The sequence below is a fragment of the Solea solea genome, chromosome 21 (assembly GCF_958295425.1).
Source record: "Solea solea chromosome 21, fSolSol10.1, whole genome shotgun sequence".
In the NCBI taxonomy this organism is placed as follows: Eukaryota; Metazoa; Chordata; class Actinopteri; order Pleuronectiformes; family Soleidae; genus Solea; species Solea solea.
The window spans coordinates 1560288-1578953 of record NC_081154.1 but is presented as its reverse complement, the minus strand read 5'-3'; the positions used below and the strand labels follow the sequence as shown (position 1 = coordinate 1578953).

The 18666-nt window shown below is 40.0% G+C and overlaps 1 protein-coding gene across 11 annotated transcripts in view; it reads left to right on the top strand.

Annotated features, from left to right (window-relative positions):
* Positions 1–18666, top strand: part of grid2ipb (glutamate receptor, ionotropic, delta 2 (Grid2) interacting protein, b) — a 44128-nt gene that overhangs the window by 5521 nt on the left and 19941 nt on the right. For 2 of the 11 annotated variants that reach the window (XM_058621050.1, XM_058621048.1), the window contains exons 1-7: positions 145–626; positions 1145–1398; positions 2467–2796; positions 3242–3396; positions 13604–13888; positions 16137–16222; positions 18526–18595. In XM_058621050.1, coding sequence (XP_058477033.1) covers positions 542–626; positions 1145–1398; positions 2467–2796; positions 3242–3396; positions 13604–13888; positions 16137–16222; positions 18526–18595 — 1265 coding nt within the window. In that variant the 5' untranslated portion in view covers positions 145–541. Of the gene's footprint in view, positions 1–142; positions 627–1144; positions 1399–2466; positions 2797–3241; positions 3397–4752; positions 5015–13574; positions 13889–16136; positions 16223–18525; positions 18596–18666 lie in introns of those variants that run through there. The other 9 variants (XM_058621058.1, XM_058621051.1, XM_058621053.1 and 6 more) reach the window with 6 other exon arrangements.

Below are 18666 nucleotides of genomic sequence, written 5' to 3'. Positions count from 1 at the left end.
CACACACACACACACACACACACACACAGAGACACACAGAATTCCAGACGCTCCACTTAGTACTCATCAGGCTTCCTCGCATCGTCGCAGAGTGATTCTGGGCCAGCAGCGGTCCCTCGGAGAGCCACCTAGCCGAGAGAGAGGAGGGAAGAGAGAGGGAGGGAAAAGAGAGACACGTTGGTGTATTTATAGAAAAACGAGGCCTCACAATAGCCTTTTTTGGAGAGAGAATTATTAAGGAGCCGAGGTGCGCGGGTGCACGCGTCCCACTTTTCTGATTACCACTGTGCTGCCGGCCCCCAGGATGAATCAGGAGTGAGACGCAGGACTAACTCCTCGACTCTGCCTCAGAAGCTGCACCGGCTTTTCATGCACACTCACCCTTTTTTTTTTAAGTCACGAGGAGGTTTTTCACACGCGCGGGGGAAGAAGAATGGGGCTTTGACTTGTTTTGGGTTTTCTTGTTGAGGGTTGTTGTTAAGATTATATTTGGAAGGCGATAGAGAGTCACCTGACGAAGGTCACCTGCTACCAGGGGAAGATGAAGAAGTTTCTGCAGAACAAAAAGGGCAGATATTCTTTCCGGCAGAGCAAGCGAGGCTCGCGGTGTCCGTCTAAAGATTTCTGTAAGTCTGTTTCCAGGTTTGTCCAAATTCCACTGCACATCGTTATCCTGTAGCTGAAGTCTGGAGGCTGAGCAAAATCCAACATTTTTCGGAATTTCAGTCCTTCACATTTTAATATTCTGCTCTAAAAATAACATTTTGCTGCTCAACTTTTCATCTCTTACCAGTTTATGGTTACGGTTGAAAAGGTGAGGCTTGCATGTACCAGGGGAGGGGAAACTTTTGTCTCTCGAGCTAATTAAGGTCACAATCTCACAATCTCTGTGACGATGTCTTCGTTTGATTGGCTGCTGTGGAGTTTGAACCAGGTCAGGTCGAGCGCCGAGCGTGTCACACTTTCTTTGTACGAGGAGGAACGAGACGGAGCAGAACATCGTCTCCTCTGATCGAAGTGTGTTTGTTATAATGCTGGTAGACTTGAATGTATTGGCCACAGTGGGTGAGTATGTCCTCCCCCCTCTCATTCCAATCTTCACGTCTCACCTTCTCCTCATCTTCTCTTCCTTTCCCCTCAAAAGTCCTCAGCATGCCGACGTCCAATCAGGGCTGGCCTGAGGATTTCGGCTTCCAGCTGGGCGGGAATGGACCCAGCTACATCCTGTCGGTGGAGGAGGGCAGCAGCGCTCACCTGGCGGGGCTGCAGGCCGGCGACCAGGTGCTGGAGATCGAGGGCCATAATGTCTCGACGCTGGGGCCGCAGGCTGTTGTCGCCATCGCTCAGACGCAGAAGAACATCCCGCCCAGCATCGGAGTGGTGTCCCGCATCCAGCAGGTATCGCATTAACCTGGACTGTGGCTGTGTTTGAGCTACTTTTATTTTATTTTATTTTATTTTATTTGGTGTAAACCAGTGTTATTTGCTGATGCAAATCTTCACAGTTCAGTGTAGGGCTGCAACGATTAATCGATTACTAAATGAATCACCAATTATTTTGATAATCGATTCATTGGTTTAAGTGTTTTTTTTTAGTCATTAAAACAAGTTTTCTGAGTGCTAAGTGTATTAAATGTGAATATTTCATGGGGGGGGTTTGCTCCATATAACAAAGAAATCATCAAAACTGAATAATTTAGGTTTGTGGAGATCATTTTAATGTTTTGGAACATTTTAGGACATTTTTGTGCTTGATTAGTCGTGGAAATAATCAACAAATTAGTTTATTTAGAAAATAACCATTAGTTGCAGCTTTAGTGTTCAGAATTGAAATTATAATAATTATGATAGAAAATCAGTGTATCTGTGTCCTCTGGTCAAAAACCAGCTGCTTCGTTTAAATTAAATCTTTATTAGTCCACTTGAAAACCTAGATTAGATTAGATTAATTAGGTTAGTTTTTAGTTCACAGTTCCGTTTGAATTTAAGAGACGAAAAAATATGAATAAAAATTCAGTTCAGAAATACAAAATATGAATCAAGTGTCAATCAAAAGTCCAGTCAGTTGTGTAATCCAGTCCAGGTCCTGCAGGTGTGTGTGGAGGGAATGATCCAGTTTCTGGATCAGCTTTAAAAACTTTAAAAATTTGATTTACTAGGAATGATTGTGTAGTTACTGATGGACGTGAACGTACAAGATGGTGGTTTTAAACTGTAGATTCCAAAGGGGATTATAATCCAGTGTTTCTTTAATCCCGGTCCTCTGGATGCACTGCCTTGCATGTATTAGATGTTTCCCTGCTCCAACACACCTGATTCAAATGAAAGGATCGTTGGCTCAGGTGTTGTTGGAGCAGGGGAAACATCTGAAACATGCAGGACACTGGGGTCACGAGGACCAGGTTTGAGGAAACGCTGGATTAAACAACCTTTAAAAACGTTGTTTTCTTTTTTCTTGTGTTACAGATGGACATCATTCCAGGTCCAGACGGTCGTTTTGGCTTCACCATCGTGGGAGACTGCCCTCTGCTGGTGGAGGACTGTTCGCCCTGCTCCCCCGCGGGCCGCGCAGGCCTGAGGGCCGGCGATTGCGTGATGGAGGTGAACGGCATCCCCGTCCGGCAGCACGAGACAGCGGCGGCGCTGATCAAGGCCTCGCAGGGCCGCACGCTGCGCCTGGGCGTGCTTTGCCTCGGTGCCAGGCAGAAACGCAGCAGCAGCATCGAGGACAGTCAGATGGGAGGAGAGGGGACGAGGCTGGACCGGAAACACAAAGCTCTGGAGTTCAACAAGAAGGTAAATTTGAACGTTTATACACAACTGAGGCCCAGAAAACCTTATTTTTCTCATTATGTGTCCAAAACAAACCTCAAAATGTCTGTGATTATGTGTTTATTTCACACACTTTTCAAATTATTTTGTAGATGCATACTTAAAGTCATCTTTCAGGTTTGTTTTTCTCTGATTAGTTGTACTGGTGGATGAAAAAGGAGCATTAATATAGAGAAATTGAGCCTGGAAACTGAATTTAATCGATTTGTGAGACCAGTGAAGATTCACAGCCTTAATTTACAGTAAACATATTTAACGTTATACTAAAATACTTCAGTATACTTCAGTGTTTTAAACTCTCTGGCCGAACTAAACATACTTAACAGTTAACAACCAGAAAATATGGGATTTTATGTCACGTCCTCAAACCCCCTCCCAGCGTCTGACACCACAGTTCAATCTCCGTCAGGTCGACCAGATCTTGGGGGACGAACCCGACGTGAAGGAGAAACTCTTCGCCGTGCTGAAGCAGTACGCGGCAGAGAAGAAGGTGGAGTGGTTGGCCTCCGTCGTGCCGGAGATTCTCACCACTGAGGAGCATCGACAGCTTCTCTCCAGCATCAGGTAAGAGCCTGCGCTGTACGGAGTATGTACGGAACAGGAATGGGCATAAATGTTAGATTATTTGCAAAGAGTTTTTGCAATGATTGTGTGATTGCGTATGGATTTTTCTGTGGCCAATACTGACGCCAACTTATAACTTCAGTAAGCACTTATCGAACAACACTAATGGTCTGCATTTTTATATCTGCACTGCAGTGTAATTATATACAGGATTTTCAATGAATAAAAACTTAGAAACTAAACTCTTAGGTTATTTTCACACCTAATAGTCTCTGCCAGACTCGGTACGATTGGGGGTTGCAACGTTCAGCCGGTCTGTTTGCTTTCTCACTTTCACACTTTAGTGAAACGAACCAAACCTTTTGAGTAACGTGTTCCCCTCCTCGCCTGAGGGCGGCGCTGCATTAAGAAAACTCGCTCATCTGAAGGTTAACGCTTACTAGCAGATTCTATCGGAGCATTTACCTCGTTCTCACTCCACGTCTGACCACGAGCCATATCTCAAGGCTAATGTTCAACACGTGCTAACATGTTGGTCATGTTTACCCACAATGCCCTGTGTTGTATTCAGGCTTTCTCGGTTTGGTTCACTTGAAGCGAACCGAGGCAGGCTATGTTTTTAGGTGGACCAGAGTTGGGTTGCACATTCACACCTCCCACAAAACAAACCAGACTTTCCTCACAAACGCACAGAAGTGCTCTTGGTTGAACTGAGATCTGAATCTGTGACCCTTTTTCCCCATGAGGCATCAGTGCTTGCCATTGTACCACCATGTACCATCTCCTAAACACAGTTATCTTTATATTTCTTTATGCAGACGACACTCAGTTATACCCTTCTTTATACCAAAAAGTACTTGACATCATTGGCATTTAAACCGTGTTGGTGCTGGCAGCTTTAAACTGAATTCACAGCATTGTCGTCGTGTGTGATGATGATCCACACATTTATTTGTGTCCTCACTTTATGAAAACTAATTAAATGCATCCACAGTCCAACTCACGCGGCCAGATCTCACCTGCCAAAAACCGAGCCTTTCTCTAAATCCCCTCGACACTTTTCTCCACTTGTCTTGAGCCAGTGAAACCTTCTCATCTTTTTACTACTACTACTCCACACCTCTGTGATGATATTAATATCGCGTCAGAAGGTTCTCCAGCAGCACTGAACCGGCTGCGTCGTTTCCACCGCCCGCAGGATTGTTTTTTCTTTCCTGCCTTAATTTGCTCATGAATAATTCAAACACTTGGGCACCAATGATAACAGCGGAGCATCTCTGTGTTGTTTTAAACCCCCTCCTCTTTCCTCACAACTCTCCTCTCGTATCTGTGTGGAGGTTTTTATGCTTTAGTCCTGATATAGATTTTCCTTTTGTTATTGTGTGGCTATTATTCAGTGTGTGGACACTTTTCCCCCTGACACTTGGTAAAGGCTGCGTCGGCTGCAACAAGGTCCCACCATATCTTTTATTCCTCCTCAGTTAAGGGGTACAGCAGCAGCAGTAGGTGTGTCTACTCTTCTCACCACTAGCTCTATAGATTATTGTGGTATAGATTTTTTTTTTTGATTTGTTTTTGAGCAATGGGTGACAGCAGCTAAAACCATGAATTGTCTTGGGTGAGTATATATCATTTATTATCAGATTAAAGGCTCTGTGAAAATGTTGTTTGTCAGCATCTGCAGTGGTTTATCAAGTGTCACCAGAGATGAGTGAATATTGTTATTAATAATAGTCAGATTCAGATGCTGCAGTTTTTGCCTCAGATTGAATCTGTTTTCAGATTTATTTCTAAGATAATTGTGAAGCAAATTACTGTAAAAGAACTTTAAATGTATAATTCTTTAAATCTAGTGACCTCTTAATAGTGTGTTTATGACGTTTGTGGTGACCACACTTAGACATAGTGTGTCTGCGTTTTTGTATTTGTTACCTCCTTTAGGGACGTTTTTCTGGCATAAAGTCTACTATTAATTGTCAAAGGGACCAACGCGTGGTCCCAATGACAGGCAGAACCTCATTTCTAAGAGCACTAGTTAAGTTCTTGGGCTAAGATTTGAATTGTGGTTTGGTTAAAGTTTGGGTTAGGTCCGAAACGGTCATTGGTTTGAGTGTTTTTTTAAAGAATTAAAACAAGTTTCTCTGATTTTTCAGCTTCTTAAATGTGAATATTTCCTGGTTTCTTTGCTCCACGTGACAAAGAATCATTTTTTGTGTGTGGATCAGTCTGATACTGGTCAAAATCACTGAATCAGATATTGGACAGATGGAAATGTCATATCCTATCCCTTATATCACATACTTCACTATTTACAGACTGTAAAAATATAAACTCAGCAAAAGCATTTGAGCTGAGTCCTGTTTTTTGCTCTTTATTCCTTCTATTTTGGGAGAAGAACATTTGTTACATAGTTGGAGAATTACAACTCAGCAAAAATGTGTCGTTAACGGCTTCATGCGTTCATAAATGGTCTAAAATCACTGTATCGGAATAGTATTAGTATCGGTAGATATACACCAGTTTGTGACATCGGTATCGGACACAGAAAAGCGGTATCGTCCCGTCCCTATTGTGGACAAAACAAGACATTTCAGGACATCATCATCATCATCATTTCCGGGTTTGAGCAACAACAATTAACATTTTCTGACATTTTATGGACCAAGTGATTACCCAGTAATCGAGAATATAATCGTTAGTTAGGGTTAGGCTTTAACGTTCTGTCTTAGCTGTGCAAACCTGAGCTTCATGACTCCAGAATGACAAATATCCCTTTTTTTTTTTTTTAAACGTCATCTCTCTGTGGTCTAATCAGTCTGTAAATAGCCAAAGAGACTGATATCACATGTCTTTTCTGTTTTAAATTAGATGCCCTCTTTGACATCATTTGCTGTCTGATGGCTTTAATGGCTGAATTGTGCACTGATCACTGTTGTTACCGCAGTCACCAGCTCGTCCTGATCTCCACTACACTGCTGTTGCAACAAAGGTTTCATGTCCAATAGTGTTGTTGCTTTTTCTCAGCAGCTTGGCTGCAGCTGCCGACTCCTGCAGTTAAGATTAAACACCATCATCAACAACAACAGCAACACTGGAGTCACTGTGTGTTAGTAACTCAATGGTTTGTTCACCCTGTGAACGTTTTCATGAGTACTTTACCCTAAAATGGAAGCTTTAAATATCAGGTTTGATTAAGTCGTCAACTTTCTAAATGAATCACCAGATATTTGGATAATTGTTTTGAGATTTATAGACAAATTCATGTAGAAAATTATATTGATTCGTCAAAAACTGTAGACCGTAAGAAGACGGACCAACATACGGGATTAGGGTTAGGATTTACTGAGAAACTTTTGTTCAAATGCAATGAGTTTTGACAGATTTCTTAAATTTTTTTCCCCATTTTAAAGGATTGGGATTTAATTTTTTTTGGGACTTTTTGAGATTTATCATCAAAAACTGTAGATAGGAAGAACCTCTTTAGTGGAGTTAAAAAACCAAGCTATCGCAAATGACTTATTTTCTGCTTTTATCTTCAAATGTTGTGCAGTTTCTCTAAAAATATGTCTTTAGTTGATAAACTGGTGGCTTCGTGTTGCCAGATTAGGAGCTGGGAGCCACTAATTTGACCAAATCCATTCCGATTTTGTCCAGATGGTTGAATTAAATCTCAGTGGACATTTTTTCTTCAGACCAGGAGCCAAATCTGTGCTCTGAAGATTCTCTGAAGAGTTTGTGGGAACACACTCATAGATCTGAGTTTTAGCACCATTATTATCATCAATATCAACAAATTATAAAGTGATTTAGGCATTTATATGACTTAAATACACGCGTATAGTACAGACTGAGTCTCTGCTTACTGTATGTTATGTAACACATTTTAAAATTCCCTTTGTTCTCTGTTGCTCTGTTTTCCCATTTAATTCATTAATCATTTATTTTCCCTCACTGTAACGACCATGATCTCACACGTATTGTATTGTTGAGTATTCCTTGTTTCTGTTTAATGATAACAAGTGTTTCATGTCTGCACTGCAGTACATTTATATACAGTCTCCTTCTAAATGTCGAACTTTGGAACAAGCTTAAATTTTGTTAGCTCTATATTAAGTTTCAGAAAAGACTTAAAAAGCAAAACAATTAGGTAATATCATTGAAATTAAGAAAATGTAAATTAACAGGTTTTTTTTGTTGGATTTCTTTGTTGTCTTGTTTTTAAACTAGGACAAAAAAAGGAAATATATATTATATATATTCATTCATTCAATAAAAATAATATATAAGCTAAATATTAAATTCATAAAACAGGTCATCAAAAAACTGAGAAAAACTTGTGATGATGAGGTTTTAGTGATTTTAGCATTAGAGATCAGCTCAGTATTCGTATTGGTCTGATATTGGTCCAAGTTAGTGATATCGTTATCAGTAGATTGTCGAGTGTGATATCTGTATCAGTACTGGAGTTTGTGGTATTGGTATTGGTATTGGTAGATACAAGAGTTTGTGATATTGGTAGATAGTCGCGTTTGATATCTGTAGATACTTGAGTTTGTGGTATTGGTAGATAGTCGAGTTTGTGATATCGGTAGATAGCCGTGTTTGATATCGGTAGATACTTGAGTTTGTGGTATCGGTAGATACTCCAGCTTGTGGTATCTGTAGATACTCGAGTTTGTGGTATCGGTAGATACGGTATCAGTATCAATATCGGACATGAAAAATTATATCGTGCCATCCAAAACATTTATCAAGTGTCTGAGAACAAAACTGTGGAATTTGTAGTAAGTGACCAAGTAATGCGTCATACTTAGGAACTTATGAATCAGTCTACCTATCTAGCATACTGTATGTACATGTGTTTGACCTTTTTTCACGACCACAACCTATAACACGTGCTTTTGACGTGTTTTTTCTTCTGTGTTGTAAGAAAAAAACGTGACACACACATTGTTACATCACCTCCTCCTTGATTTAGACGTTGCACTCAGCCGCTGTCGAGACTCACCTCGTGTGCACTCAAGCCACATCTGGACACCTGAAATTAAATGAGGTCTCCTTTTCCTTTTCTTTCTTTTTTCTCTTGTCGTTTTCTGCCTGTCATTCCTTCCTTTGAGAAATCTGTCCCCTCCCCCCCTCCTCCTCCTCGTCGCTCACTTCCTCCTCCACAAACCTTCAGATAATTATAGACCCGTTCCTTATAAACCAGGTCGAATCAGACACTCACTCTTGTTTCCAAAGTGTTGATCGTGAGAGAAACTTTTCTTTTTTGTGTGTTTGTGAGATGAGAAAGTTTTTTGTTTTTTTTTTATAAACAGTTAAACATTTGCATTTTGTAAACATGAATTGTGAGAGACTTGGTCCAGAATTAGTGCAGTGGTGTGAAGAGATGACAAATAGCAGGGAAACACAAATAGCAAACACAGAGAGAAGGAGACTGAGTGGCTGTGTGGGCTTGTACGCCTACATCACTACAGAACATTTATTTATGTCTCAGCAGTCTTTGCTTGTTTGTCAGCGCTCAGAGTCTCAGACTGCAGGCAGATTCAAACCTGACCATAGTCTGCAGGGAAAAGTGACAGCAGCAGTATAAACAACATGTGGTGTTTTTATTTATACACAGTACACATATATGTGTGTGTATATATATATATATATATATATATATATATACTGTATGTATGTATATATATATATGTGTGTGTGTATATATGTGTATACATATATGTATATATATCATATATATGATATTTCGTCATTAATTGTCCCAAAAATTAGGCTTAAACACTTAAAATCCATAAGAGTGACGATATATGTTATATTGTGTGTGTTTACATTTCATAAAATCACAAAAAGACAAAGAAATTGTTAAATTCAATCATAAGTTTCAGGTTATAAATATGCATGTATAATAATAGGAAGAGTAAAGCTAGAGGAAGGCAAAATGAAAAGCAATTTTAAATTAGAAAATCATGATTTTCTTCAACATTTTTTCCAATAAGTGATGATATGTGTTTACATGTGACCTCCAGTAACTGTATTATAACCCTCATTATAAACTGATCACTCACTCATTCATATGTGTAAAAAAATGAGCAGTAGACGACAAACATCTCTTGTGTTGTTGCTGTGGTGCTGATTGGAAAGTTCCCACTAAGAGTAGAAACGTGTTGTTCCCTCATGTCACCACAAGGGGGAACCATAAAAATGAGATCTTTTGGGGAAATGTGTTTGTATATATTTGACCTTGTTTTTTAGGTCTGAAATCAAGTAGTTGTAATTCAACAGATCTGTAATGATGTGAAGCACTTTGAGTTACATGAATTTGAAATGGTGTCTAAATGATCAATTGATTAATCTACTATAATGTCCAGTCTTGTATCTCCTGTATTTATTGTAGTGGACCATTTGTAGGTCACTAGAAAAAACTGTATAATCTGAAACTGTTGTTTCAGATTAACCTTTTGGCAAATTCAACATCACAAATTAAGATTATTTTCTGTCAAATCTGACCTTTGAGTGATAAAATGTGAAAATCTAGAGTGGCATAATATCTTTATCACCGTCTATGTCGACTGGTTATTAGTGGTGCCTTTTTTACATAGCTGAACAAGTTAAATTTTCAATTATAATAACAAATAAATAATAATAATGATGATGTATTTTATTTGTGAAGCACTTTTACAAATGTTTAAAGACACTTTACACTGATAAAAATCAAGCAATCGACACAAATATAAAATGTGCAGCAGACAAAAAACACAACATAACATTTGCTGCCCTTTGTTTTAACAAACAGTCATTTTAATCAAAATCCTTAAAAATAGTATTTATTCAGACTGCAACTAATGATTTGCATATTCGATTATTATACACATTATTTGATCTATTATTTGGTTGTTTGTTCCATAAAATGTTGATCAGTGTTTGTCAAAACTTGTTTTTTTATTTTGTCCGCATTCATTTTTGCATGTGATGGTTTATTAGTGATGGTTAATTTGACCCCTGCATTGAACCCATCCTTTACTGTAATTCCTAAATGGTTGAATAATTCGTATATATTTTAAAGTTGAAGTTATCTTGGGGGGGAAACAAGGGGCAGAAGAATTCACTCATGGAACATTTTTTTTGACAATCTGCAGCCATGAAATCAGAATAAATCCACACGGCCTGAATATCATGACGGTTAAAACTCAAACAGCCTGTAAAAAAAAAGACTGTTCCATCTCTGAGCATCATCAGTCGTGCATTTTTTTCAGAAAGTGTGACCTTTTACATCATGTGTATATTATATTATCCTGTGTTTGTGTGTAAGAACATCACACAGAGGGTGAAGGTGACGCATATTTCCTGCATAATCATGTAATAAAATGCCTTAAACAGACACAGGATAATGAACACAGCCACAGTCGAGCGCCAGGTTTCCTTCTCTCTGTGCAATAAGTGTGTGTGTGTGTGTCCTAATTGCTTTACTTAGCTGTCAAAGTTGTTTTCATGCAGCTTAATTAGGTTCTTCTGGTGGACATGTGCAGCTGTAGCTCTTCTCTCGCTCGCTCGTCCCCACTGGCGTGTTTCTCGCACTAATTACTCCACTGGTGCTTGTTTTTTTTAGTTTCTTTCTTCTCTCACACACAGAGAGTGGGTTTCAGTTTGTCTGTCTGTCTGCCGGGCGTCATGTGATTCATGTGATTCATGTAATCTGCAACAAATCAAACCCCAGAGTCAGAGCAACAGACGTGAGGTGTGGGAGGGAATCAAAAAAAGCCACAAACCTGTGGTTCCAGCTCGGGCTCTCGGTGGGATCTTCCCGTCGCTCTGTGATATGACAGCAGTTCTCCTCTGATTCCCCTCCGTACATCAGCTGCTGCCCAAAAGTTAAACTTCTTAAAAATATACTTGGTTTGTAAAACGGTGGTAACATATGTGACGTGCTGTGTGTTTATGCTGCGTGGGCGTTAAAGCTGTGAATGTTCACGTTCATCGCCGTCTTCATGCCTTAGAATGTACAGTTTATGTTTGTGGGATTAAAACAAACTCCCATTAAAACCCATTGAGTTGGAAAAATGTGCTAAAACGAGCTTAATTTTCAAAATAAAAACCTATTCTTTTAGTTTCAGCTTCTTTACAAGCGTTGGTACAAACATTTGGATGAAAATTCTGTGGAACAACACATAATGTGTCTGGCTGCAGGTAATAAAGAAGGTTTTTTCCATGGCTGCAGGCTGTAACCTTCACATGTACCATGCAGGTGTGATATGCGCTGCATTTGCTGAAATGTCAGGCTGTTGCGTAATCGTGAATAATGTGTGTGCGTTTTAAGATCTCTTTTAATTACAATCGTCTATTACCTTAAATTCTTGAATTTTTCCCTCAAAAATCTGACCCTTTTGTCTTCATTTTGTCACTGTGTCGTCGTCATTATTCAGATTTAGTGTTTTTTGACACACAGAAGTGAAACATGAAGGTGTTTTTAAAGTAAATTAGAGTTTACAGCACTAATATTGTGGCTAACAGCAAGAAGATTGCAAGTTCACATCCTTGCTGTGTTCCTGTGTGTTTGCATGTTCTCTCGCCGTGTGTGTGTGTGTGTGTGTGTGTGCGTGTTGTGCGTGTGTGTGGGTTTTCTCCAGTTGCCTCTCACAGTCCACAAACACGTCACGGTTCACTGGACACTTACATTAACTGTTGGTGTGAGTGAGTGAATAATTGTTGGGTTTCTGTGTGATGTGGGATTGACTTCCAACTCCCCGCCCCCACAGCCCTCATGTGGAGGATAAAGTGGTCGAATAGGATGAATTAGGGTTGAGACACTTCCTGGATTATTCCATTACTTTATCAGTTTGAGGCAGATTTTACTCGCGTTGCTGTAATTGAGCAGGTTTTTTGTGTGATTGTACTTTTTAAAGTCATTTTAAAAGTGTTGTAAAACTGAGTAAAATAATGTTGGCCTGAAATTAAATAAATACATTTTAAAAAATGGTTGTGCAAAGTGCTAATGAAGGAGAAAGTTGAAGCATTTGTGACCTTTAACCCATTTTGACTGATACATTCTGTTTCCATTATTTATTTTGTCAGCACTTTTAACTTGTACAGGTTTGGCCTTTAATTAAACACAATTATTTTATCAGTGTGTGTCCCCAAGAAAGAACCCCAACCTTGTTAATGTACATTTTAAACAAGGTACTTTTTTTTTTTTCTTTTTTAACTCTGCTTTATTTTTAGACCAGTACTTTTACTTGTACTTAAGTAAAATGAAAGTTATTAAAATAGTGGTACTTTTTACTTGATTAGAATATTTCAGTCACTCAACAAGACATTTGAGAACATTATTTCAATGTTTTGGGAAAGACTGATCAACATTTTCTGACATTTTATGGACTTTTTCAATCGAAAGTAATCGATTACAGCGTTACAATGAATGAATGAATGGATGAATTTTCTCCACTGGTGTGTGTGTGTGTGTGTGTTTGTCGGCTTGTCTCTTGGCAGCAATTCTGCTCACATGAATGAAAATGTGTTGCCTTGTCAGCCTTGTGTGTTTGTTTAGTTCTCCATATGTTTGAATGAAAGTGACGTCATCTGTCCATCATTACCGACGTCTGATGACACGAGAATTATCATTATTGTTATTAATCCAGTGAAGTCCCGCCCACCTGCAGGTTTGATTATTGCAGCGAGGTCCGTGGCCAGTGAGAGGATGATTCCGGCATGACACAGGAGGTGAGGCGTGGACGGATGTGTGGGAGAGAGAGGGAGAGTGTGGTTCTGTAGATGTAGAGAGAGAGAGGAGAAATCCCATGCTCGCTCGCTCGCTCGCTCGCTCGCTCACTCACTCACTCCTACACCTTTTTTTCTTCTCTGTATTCTGGCTGTGGCAGCTTCACCCCACAGCAGTGAGACTCCAGCAAGTGAAGCAAAGATTCAGCCTCTTTTCTTTCGTCCTTGTTTTCTTCTCGACGGGGAACATCAGAAAAGACCCATCATCCGTCCTTTAGCAGCTTCTTTTATAATCTGAGAGTTGAAGGAGGAAGCCTGTTGATTTAAATCCCCGTGGACTTGTTTTGTGGAGATTATTCTGGATCTGAGATTCCTTCCCCTCAGAATGGATCGAGGGCGATCTTTGATATAAATCTTTTTTTACTAACTCTTCTCAAAAACTTCTCACCCACCCCCCCCCCCCCCCCCCCCATGCCGCTATGTTTGCCAGAATCTTCATCCCCAAGAAACACCGGCAGCGCTTCGACGTGGCCGTAAACCAGAACGTCATCAACCGCCTGTGCCGCAGCAAGAGCATCAGCGAGCCGCAGGGCCGCGTGCGCCGCAGCCGCAGCGAGGACCACTCTGAGCGCCACCGCGGCTCCAAGCGGGCCAGCTCCGTGCCCAGGGATGGAGGGGAGCCCGGCGGCAGGGGCGACGCGGAGAGGGACAGCCGGGGCGCGAGGAAGTCCGTCTCCGGGGTTCCCCCGCATCCACCCATCGGACCCAATCAGAGGTGAGGAAACAATGTTATACAGACAATGATATTATTTCCAAAAAAGTATGTTTGTGCGCATTTGTCCTGATTTATACATCGTAGGGCTTAAGTAGGTTAAACATCTGTGATACCACCCTCAGATTCATCAGTCACTGCCATCTATGGTTTAGAAGGTTCTTTGACACCTGGTTAACACGCTCTGTTGTAACGAGGCTGACCTCTCGACCTTTAGCACCTCTCTGCCTGGTTCTTCCGCCCACTAACACGCTGTTCAATTAATAACAGCAGAGTGGATTCAGTGCAGGGTGACGGGAGAGAGAGAGGTTGAATATGTCACAGGCAAACGAGCGATGACACTGTCACGCAGATTATCTGAGGGCCTTTAACAGGAAAGAGTCATGTAGTGAAGAGATGGTTGGATGGATAGATGATAGATAAGTGGTGGATGGATACCCAGTATGTGTGGGATGGATTAATAGTGAGTTGGATAGTGGGATGGATGATAGATAGTTGGATGGACAGATGGATGGGTGACAGATAGTCGGATGGTTGGATGATCGATAGTTGGATAGATTGATGTTTTATGTTAAATTCTAAACTCATTGTCTGTGAACAGATGATAATAAAAGTATAAAGTTCTGTATAAGTATAAGTCTATAAGTATAAATTGTTGACTGAAGAACAACAGTGAAGGGCTTCACACTGTGTGTGTGTGCAGGTTAATACTGCAACACTGCACCTTGACACACACACACACAGAGCACAAAGCACAGAATGCACCATCTGCATTTAGCTCATGTTACATAACAACCAGCAGCCAAAGAACACATTTGTCGTCTTCTCTCCTCCTTTTGCCTTTTTTCTTTCTTTCTTTCTTTCTTCTTTAACCAGTTAACATATCGACTAAGTGTCGCCTTGAATCGTGTCCATGGCAACGCACTGTGGCTGGACACTGAAAGTGTCTCATCTTTTTGTTGTAATGCGGAGGTTCAGAGAGAGAGAAGCCACCATCAGCAATATGTCTTTATTTCTTTCTTTATCTATTCTACTCTGTACTGAGTGTGCTCTGGATTATTTTTGTTTTCTGCTGAAGGAGGACGACACACAGACGTCAGTTGTTTTTTGTTTTTTAAAAACTCCCACTAACATGAACAGAACGTGACAAGTGGAAACAAAAGAGAAGCACAAACAGCTTTGTTTACAGCACTCAGTGAATGAGTGAGAGTGAGTGAGTGAGTGCAGCCCACATCCATTCACTCAAAGGTTTGTTAAGCACCAGCGTAGGTTAAAAAAATGAACTTAACACGTTTGACAGAAATAGTACTAGTTTAGGGTTAGTATACTACTATATTAGTACTAGTATACTCACATACTACTACGTATATTAGTACTAGTATACTACTATATTTGTATAAGTATACTCGTATACTACTACATTAGTACTAGTATACTAGCATACTACTATATTAGTACTCGTATACTAAATACTACCAATCAACCGTGTAATGAATGAAAATTACAAACAACAAATCCAGATTTTTCACATCCTGTTAAAATAAACAGCCATTTACAGAAATCTCCTGGGTATTTTTTCACTTCCTGACATTTAAAAGATCAATCCATTAAAATGAATGCATGAAAATCTGTGATTATACAATAAGTAAATTCAAGAAAATAAGTCATTTTGTAGATTTGGATTTCCCTTTTTCACAGAGCGTAGAAGCAACAGGAAAGTTTCATATTTAAAAGTTTCCATTTGATTTCAGACATATTTCTCTATATTGGACGAAGTGTTCATACGTTGACTTAAAAAAAAAAAAAAAAATATATATATATATATATATATATATATATATATATATGATGCATAAAACATCAGTGCAAAGTCTAAAATGACATGTTAAGGTTGCTTTTCATGTCTAATAATCCATTTTTTTCCGGATTATTTCTAATTAAAATCATATGAAACAGTAATTTCCTGGTAAGTAAACAGCTAGAGTCGTCATTTATGACAATTAAGCTAATTATAAATATATTTGTAGGCATTAAATTGAAGATTAAAGTAATGTTTCAAAAGCGATGCCTAGAGATGGATCAATTAATAAAGTTTTCTTTAACTTTCTATTTATTATTATATTATATTATAAATATTGGCAGACTCCTTGTGCAGAACAACATTGTGTATCCGCTGACAAGTTCATGTAAGAAATACTTTTCTATTCCAGACTATAACTCTGCTGTGACGGTTTCCTCTCCTCTTCCTCAGGATTGTTCGAGTTTACAGAGGGAAAAAGAGCTTTGGCTTCACGCTGCGAGGTCACGCTCCCGTCTGCATCGACTCTGTCATCTCAGGTACTGACTGCTCATTATTACTATTATTATTATTATAATAACAAGAAGAAGAATAACAAGCTGCTTAAAGTCTTGAAAAGTCTGGAATTTTAGGTAAAAATCTTTGGGGGTAAAAGTCCGGGAATTTTTTTTAGCTAATCTACAATCATAGTATAATTTTAGAGCCTTTTAATATACGTAATATATGAAGTAAAGCAAATAAAAAGTTGATATGATTTGATGAGCTGATTTGATAAATCCAATCAAAACTCATGTTTCATGTTCAGCATTGTGAGTTAAAGTTAGAAGACAAAGGTTATGTTAAGAATGAGAAGAAAAATTGTTTTGTATGCATTTTTATGTCGGTACAATCAACGTGCTCAGGCGAGTGCGTGCAAATCGCCAAAGATGGGCGCCAAATTCAAAATGTCCGACTTCCCGTTGAGTTGAGGCCGTGGTCCCAATGGACATTTTTGTTCGTCTTGAGCTCTAACAAGTTCCCACCAAGTTTTGTGAAATTCGGTGCAACTTAGGTTTGGCTTGGTCCATCCACGTTTTACCTTATGGGTAAAGCCAATATCGCATTTTCACCACACCTGACCTCCGTGCCAAGTTTCCAGAGTTTTTATCCACGTTAACCACCTCAAACCATGGAATAATAATAATAATAATAATAATCTGAACAGTCCTGGTCGACGCCTCCTCACTGTGTGGTGGTTCTGTGAGGGAGGGAGGGAGGGAGGCAACAACAGACTCACCCATTCTAAGTGGGTGAATCTGTTGTGTTGCCAGCTGCTTGGAGGTCAAAGGTGATCAGGAGGTGTGTGTGTGTGTGTGTGTGTGTGAGACTCTGAGTGCAGCAGGAAGTGCGTCTGACTCACCGTTGTTAACACGTTGAAAGGGAAAAAAAGCTTGAGAACAGACTGTGCTGTGACGCTGACACACGACAGTCAAGGCCGCGCTTCCAGGCTGATTCCAGGCTGATTCCAGGCTGATTCCAGGCTGATTCCAGTCTGGAGTCGATGTTAGGTCACATATTTTCCTGTTTTTTTAAGACAATGATGTAAGCAGAGCTGAACGTGTCCTCGCTCCTTATTACGCACGTCAGATATCACAGTTTCATGTGTTTGGCGAGTCCTTGGCGTTGTTAGCCCACTAGCGCCAAAGCCGTGTGACATTGAGCGAAGCTTTTCATAACGTTACATTCTCACCTTGTCCAGTGTCATCTGACCAAATTTGAAGTTGATTGCGATAAAACTGGAGGAGGAGTTTGTTCCATTTTATCTGCTTCATAGAACAAAGCAGTTATTAAAACTGCATTATTGTGGTTTGTGAACAAAACGAGACATTTTCAAACAACATCATCATCATTTCAAGGTTTGGATTTTCTGACATTTTCTGGTCCAAACAACCAATTGGTGAATCAAGAAAATCGTCTGTAGAGTCATCAATTATGCAAATAAACTGGAGTTTTAAACCCTAATCTACAGAATAATCTGTAGTATATGATACATTTGAAGCTTCATGGTCAGAGCTGTGTCAGCACAAAGACAGGAAATCTGCTCAATGTATCAAAGTCGTATTTATCGTCTCCCTCAGATCAGCAAATGTGAGTTCTCATTTTAACAGCCTTATATTTCCATTACTTTATAAAGCTTCAGGATTATTGCCTCTCCATAGATCTGGATTATTTCATAATGACCTTTTTATTTTATTTTTTTTCTCCAAATATCCAGCAGTAGAATTGTTATTGAATGAACTGATTTTGCTTTGTGGAATAAAAAGAGGCAGCTGTGAAGTTGCTGTTGAGGGATTTTTTGCTTCTCAGTGAAGAGGGATGTGTGTGTTTGTGTGTGTGTGTGTGTGTGTGTGTGTGTGTGTGTGTGTGTTTGTGTTTGATGATGACGGCACTGCTCCCGCCCACCACCACCAACACCACCACCATCGTCCCCCACCATCATGTGCTGCAGTGCACTGACTCAGTGGGGCCTTATGGAGGTTGGTATGGAGATGGTGGGGGTGGATTAGATTTGCACGTTTGTCTCTCATCGTGATCTGAACACGGCAGACAGACAGACAGACAGACAGACAGACATGTCACTGTGAGTGAGTGAGTTGACCGATGAGGAGGAGGAGAATATGGTGGATGGGTACAGTGCAGCCACCGCAAGATTGTTTTGACAGCTCTGTTTCCTTACGTAATGAGATTTTTGTCCACTGGGACAGACAGACAGACAGACAGACAGACAGACATCTCAGCCTCTGTATTGTTCAGTTGATGTTTGTGCCATGATCCCATTTTTGTCAAATCTTTGATTTTCCAGACAGTCCTGCTGAGGAGTGTGGACTCAAACCCGGAGACCGGATTCTCTTCCTCAATGGACTGGACATGAGGTTTGTATTCAGTCAACGGGATTAAAACTGGGCTTCTTTTTGCAACCAATGGAGTTGCTGTTGTAGTCACT